Source organism: Mus caroli, chromosome 8 (genome assembly GCF_900094665.2).
Source record: "Mus caroli chromosome 8, CAROLI_EIJ_v1.1, whole genome shotgun sequence".
Classification (NCBI taxonomy): Eukaryota; Metazoa; Chordata; class Mammalia; order Rodentia; family Muridae; genus Mus; species Mus caroli.
In genome coordinates this window covers 101799828-101806202 of record NC_034577.1, presented here as the reverse complement: position 1 = coordinate 101806202, position 6375 = coordinate 101799828, and the positions used below count along the sequence as shown (strand labels likewise).

Genomic DNA, 6375 nt, shown 5'->3' with positions numbered 1-6375 from the left:
CTCACTGCTCTGCAGTGTCCTGCTGTGCCATTCCTGCTTATGGGGACATCCACATTACACAGGGACTCAGAAAGCAGGACTAAGGATTGAGAGTAAGGCCAGGAGGAAGGTGCTGGTCCTGGGAAGAATTGGTCCCTGGATTCATATTCCCATCAGGGCTTAGAATGAAGCTGGCTTTCCAGGATAGGTGAGGCCCCAGGGCAGCTGCAGCATCAGGCTAGGCATAGGTGCTAGCAGAGAAGGAGCAGGCAGGCTTGATTAAGGATTCTGTGATTTCTTTATTGGGGCAGGGATGGACATCATTCTGTAGAGGTCTTTGTGCTGGCCTGTGTGCATTTCCACACAGATGTACATATGCATACACACCATGCCAGTGCTCTGGGGCCAAGGTCAAGCTCTTCTCACAGACAGGGATTAGAAAGAGGCTGCTTCTGGATTCTGAGGCTGTAGTCCGGACTCAGGAGAGAATCCATCGGTCCCAGGACAGAGTGTAGCTGACAGTGCTGGGGTCCAGGTGCTCTGCTGGGAGGAGCTGGGGCTGACAGAGCCAATACCGTCCCCCTCCCTACCCTGGCTGGTGGTTGGGTCCAGCCCTGCTGGAGGCAGGTTCTCAGGCTCTTTGTGGCCTCAGCTTAGAGACCCTGAGTGCTTCTTAGGCCACGAGGGCCCTTTTCCACGCTAGGCACATCAGAGGACAACCCTGCGGTCCAGGTGATCCCCTCGCCCACTGCGCTGGTGTCTTACTTCCAGGTGCTGTTGCTGGACTTTTTCAAAGTGCTGCAGCAGCTCTGTGTAGTCGATGCTGGGGGAGTCACCTTTCTGGGACTTGGGGGCAGCTTTCAGACAGTCTCTGGGAAAATGGACAGAAGTCAGAGTCAGTGTCTGCATCATGGTAGGTGCTGGTGGGGTTCAGTCTCTGGGCACCTGTGGGTCCCTGCCCAGCGACATCTTCCCAGCAGCCAGACCCATAGTGCTTAGGGTCCCATGTCCACCCCCTTTCCTGCAGCTGGTGGGAACAGCCAACCCGCTGCTTGGATGTCTCTCAGCCTGTGGGGCTGTTGATGGCGCCTGGAGCGGAGCAGGCATTGCATGGGGAAGCACTTCCTGTTTACCAGTGGCTCCCTTTGGGGTGAGAGCCAGGGCCAGCAGCCAGCCAGGAAGGCAGCTGGGGCCTGGAACAGGGTCTGGGGAGAAGGGGGAGGCGGTAGCCCAGCCCTTTCTCTGTGGTATGGCTGAGACTGCAGACAGCTGGGATCAGTGAAGTCTCTCTGTTGGACCTACAACTTGGCAGGCCTTGGGTCCCAAGGCCTGTGATCACTACCTGCTCCCAGAGAAGAGCTTATCTTACCACAGGACATGCTGACCAACCTACACTCCTTCCAATTGATGGACCAATCCTGTAGCCTCACATCAGCTGGGTTCAGCTTGCCACCCAGGGCCCAGTCCCATTCCTAACTGTCCCTCCAGCATATCCTTATTCTGTTCCCCACACTCCATTCTGCCTAGAGCCCTGGCAAAGGGTTTCATGAAGGCTGTGACCCACTCAGCTGAGCGGACTCCCTGGGACCTCTGGGTTGGTGAAGAGGCTGGCCGAAGCTAAGGAAATAGGATAGCAGACCTGGCCTAGACATCTGACCTTAAACAAAAATCTCCATCCTAGTCTGTAAAAGAGGTTGCCACAGGAGACATGTCACGTCCTGAGTGTAAGGTTCCCTCCGGCTGTGACATGACAGAAACTTGCCTGTGTCTAGCCCCAGCTCAGGTATGAGATGGGTAGCTACATACAGCTCTACCTCTCCTGGAGCAGGCAGCCCAAGGCCTGGTACACCTGGCTACTCTGTCTAGAGCTCCCACGATGGCACCTTCCCCAGTGAGGTTGGCCAAGTGAGAAAAACTAATGGCTTTAAGCCTGAAGGCACTGCTGTGGCCTGTTGAATTTCAGGCTAGGAGCAGGGCACAACTACTCCCAGATGCAGCTTTGGGAACCTGAGTGTACCTCCCACACCCTGGCCCACGCTGCTCCTTTCCTCTCTCTTGAGGAGGACACACACTGCCTGAAAACATCTTAGATAGCATCTGTGGCCAATGTTTTTTCCTGGGCCTCGAGCCACTGCCTCCTGAGCCAGGGCTTGATCACTGTTGGCTGGAGAGCGAAAGTGGCCTGGTGATGCCCACTTGGTTGTCACTTGGGGCTTCTGCTGCTGGCTGACTCCCCTGGGAATGAGGGAAGGGACCTCTCTGGCCCAGCAGCTACTGGTATAGGTGCCGCTGTCCTGGAGAACAACCAGACTCCTAAGGGGGCAGAGGGACTTAGAGCAGGTAGTCCTAGGTCCAGGGTGTGGCTAGCTGTTATCCAAGTCATTTAACCTGGGACGGGAGAGATTCGAGGCCACAGAGAGGACACCGGGGATAGGGTGGGATGTGTGCCCAAGAGTCTACATGCTGTCATAACACCACCATTAGCGAATGTGGGGACAAAGGTCCAGAGAAGGACTATTGTGAGGAATTGAGGGATGTTCTGATTAGTTTTGTCAACTTGGCACAAATGAGTTACTTGGGAAGAGGGAACCTCAATTAAGGAACTGCCTCTAGCACCTGGCCTATAGGTATGCATGTGGGGCACTTTTTTGATTAATGATTGATGTTAGGTTGTGCTACCCATAGGCAGGTGGTCCTGGGGCAGGCAGGCAAGCAAGCAAAACAAACCTACAGAGCAAATAAGTAAGCTACAATGGCCTTCTTTTTTTTTTTTTTTTGGTTTTTCGAGACAGGGTTTCTCTGTGTAGCCCTGGCTGTCCTGCACTCACTTTGTAGACCAGGCTGGCCTCGAACTCAGAAATCCGCCTGCCTCTGCCTCCCAAGTGCTGGGATTAAAGGCGTGCGCCACCATGCCCGGCTACAATGGCCTTCTTTACTTCAGTCCCTGCCCTGACTTCCCTCAGTGGCTGGACCATTACCCGGAAGTGTAAGATGAAATGAACCCCTTTCTTCCCAAGTTGCTTTTGGTTAGTGTTTTGTCATAGCCATAGAAAGCAACTTAGAACAAAAAGATACCGAGGCCGGGGAAACAGCTGTATCTTGCCCTCTGGAACCTCCTCCATGGTAGAGGGATTCTTCCCACCCATCATGACCAGCCTTGCTGCTTGCTCGGGACAGCATCTCATGTACCTCAGGCTGGCTTTTATAGCCAAGAACACCCTAACTGATGGTTCTCCTGCCTTCACCTCTCCAGTGCTGGGACTACAAGCATCATCTCCTCCCCCACCACAATGGCGTGCTTTCTTCCCCACGATACTCAGGTACTGGGTGACAGGGATACCTGGCGGCAGGGTGGAAGGTGGCACTCCCCTGCCACCCACCTGTCCGTCTACCATGAGCTTTTCTTTCAGAGGCTCCTTCTCTCCGTACTAAGGATGGTTAGAAAGCTTGAGGGTGGCCCATGGCCCCAACCTTTAGTAAGAACGCAGAGGGACGGGTGGTGAATGTGGAAATCTCCCCAGCTGTTCTGTTTGCAGGCGGCTGCCTGCCTGCCAGCTGCCTGCCCCACCCGGGGCTGGGGCTGCCCACAAACCCTTTCCAGAGTGTGAACTGGCCCTCTGCACCCCAACCCTGAAACCTGACTCCTCCTCCAGCTGTCTGATGTCCCTTCCCACCTACTGTATCCATGCCCAAGTCTACATTCAACTTTCTCAGGTCCCTGCAGAAGCCAGAAAGCTGAGACCCCTCCAACACCTCCTGCCCATTTAGTACACATATGCACAGACCAAGAAACTGGGAGCCCAGAAAGGGTATTGAATCTGTGTGAGGCCACATAGCAGATCCCATTCTAGGCCTGAAACCATCCACTGACCCACATTAGAGCCTTCTACATAGAAGACTCACTCACTCCTTAGACTCAAGATATTCCTGAGGAAACCCTTTTACCTAGTTTCTTTCTGGGGATTTATCTTGCCTTGACTCGGACAGCCTTCCCTACCTTCCTAAGACAAGATATTGCCAGAAGAGCCCTGAGAAACAGCTCTGGGAAGCTGCAGGGTTTCTGGCTTGGCCCGAGGCCTGCCCCAGGGCAGTGTCCTTCCAGGTGCCTTCTACCTTCCTCCTTCCTCCTTGCCTCAGTGCCTACCCGGATATTGTAGGGTCAATGTACAAATCAGGCTGAGGAGGTGTGTTGTCACCTTAAGATCTTCCTACTTTCAGAAGCAGGAGATATCCATTCGGGAGGGATCCAGACACCAGCCCAACCCCACAGTGGTGTCTCTGAACCCTGGGTGTATTCAACCCATCAAACACTTCACAGATTTCACTTGGTTGACACCCAGAGCTGACAAGACACAGTCAGCACAAGGCTGACTGGGAAAGCGGCAGGAAGGGGTGGACTGGGCAGCAGGCAGGGCAGCCTATAAGGTTGGTTTGGAAGACACAGGGTCACAGAGACCTGAGTGCAGCAGGCTGATCCTGAGGCTGTCTGCATCTACCCTAAAGGCAAATGCCCAAGGCCTTTGCTGCAGCGAGGCGCCAAGGCCTGCTGAGTGGCTCCAGTGGCCTAGGAGGGAATTCTAGACACACAGGGCAGCTGATGTAAGCTGGGTGCACTCCATTCAGCGTAAATCTTCTCAGTGGCTCTGCTTGTTTCCATGGTGACCTGACAAGTGAAATTTTCCATCTCCGATGCCAAATGCCTGTGGATGAGGCAAAGCCTCCAAGGGTTACCAAATATAGACACAGCCCAACAAGCTGTGGGGCCAGGGCCAGCAGAGGGTTCAGGGTGGGAGCTTGGAACCCCTTGCCTAGAGGGTGCCAGCTTGGGCAACTCAGCCATGTTCTTCCTGAGAGCAGGCTCCTGGTGGAGTAGAGCAGGTATATTCTTGTTTCCTAATCCTTTGGAATGATGGTGGGCAGGTCCTGATGATGTGGGAGATCTCAGAGGGCCAAGTTTGAGCATCTCATAGAATGGAATAGCAAGGCATCTAAGCCTGTGAGGTGCCCAACTCTGGACTTTTTTTTTTTTTTTTTTTTGTTTTTTTGTTTTTTCGAGACAGGGTTTCTCTGTATAGCCCTGGCTGTCCTGGAACTCACTTTGTAGACCAGGCTGGCCTCGAACTCAGAAATCCGCCTGCCTCTGCCTCCCGAGTGCTGGGATTAAAGGCGTGCGCCACCACGCCCGGCCCAACTCTGGACTCTATCTGGCTGTCTGTGTCTGGGACCCTGACTTACTTGTCATCCCTAGAGCTCCTCTCTCCAGGGACTTCTGCTGGGCAAAGATCTCATACTTAGGCCTGGTCTCTCTAAGCTCCCCCTGCCTGCTTGGGAAAGCATGCCTATATATTTCTGACCTTTAAACACTCCCAGAACCTCCATTTTGGGATCTGCTGTGGATTTGAAGACAAGAGAAAGGTACTTGTGGAGTGAACAAGGTTAAACGACAGAGGGGTAAAGTAGGGCCCTTGGATCTCCCATGGAACGGGCCTGGAGGGCAGTGCCTGGGGCCCAGCACTCACTCAGTCTGCAGCAGCTCAGGGTTGGGCACACACTGGAGCCGGTGAGAGAGCAGCTGGAAGGCACTGCTCTGGGGCAACAGCATGAGCAGGCCGTACAGGGCCTTGATCAGGTATGGGTTGTTCTTCACGTCCAGCAGTTGCAGGCGTAGATCTGCAGCAGGGCAGAAGCCAGGGGTCAGGAATCCTGGGCCTGCTCTAGAATACACTGCCCAGATCCCCTGCCTCAGCCTAGCTGGGAAAGAACTGGAAGCACTGGACCCGGCCCTGCTAGGCTGAGACCTACCTGCCTAAGAGTTAAGTATTTGCTCCTCCACAGACAGCCAGGCCTGGGCCTCCTTCTCTCAGAGAATTTTAGCCATTTCTATGACCCAATTTCTTCCTACCCATCCATTTGACTGACGTATCTAGCAGGCCCTCAGCCTGAGATCCCCAAACCTGCTGTTGGGTTAAGCCTACCTTCCCTAGGCTCAGCTGCTTCCTTATAATGAGGGCTGGGGGCTTGTAGAGTAACAGATTCCCCAGTTGGTGCTGCACGTGCCAGCACGTGAGCTATAAATAGGATGAGCTAGAGAGAAAGAGTGGATTAGGGCTTTGCTAAGGGAGGGCGGATGGGAAAATGCCTTTGTGTGTAGTGAGGCGCACACCAAAGCTCAGAGTGTCCAGGAGGAGATTTGAATATCCAAGTTAGACATAGCCACTTACCACCTCAGCCCTTCAAGGGCACGACACTCTCATTCTCTGCCCAGCATCTATGTCAATCCTAGAAGTCTGAACCTGGTTCTGGCCAGCTGTACCTCATCGTGGCTATGGCCTGCCCGAGGCTGGGTAGGGAGACTGGATTGCAGAGAGGCTCTCCTTCCCCTCCTGGGCCTCTGTG

At 54.1% G+C, this 6375-nt stretch overlaps 1 protein-coding gene across 1 annotated transcript in view; it reads right to left on the bottom strand.

Annotated features, from left to right (window-relative positions):
- Window positions 1-258: 258 nt before the first annotated feature.
- Window positions 259-6375, bottom strand: part of Vac14 (VAC14 component of PIKFYVE complex) — a 97002-nt gene continuing 90885 nt past the window's right edge. The window contains exons 18-19 of the mRNA XM_021169610.2: window positions 5499-5649; window positions 259-850 (exon numbers count right to left, since the gene is read on the bottom strand). Coding sequence (XP_021025269.1) covers window positions 688-850; window positions 5499-5649 — 314 coding nt within the window. The 3' untranslated portion in view covers window positions 259-687. The remainder of the gene's footprint in view (window positions 851-5498; window positions 5650-6375) is intronic.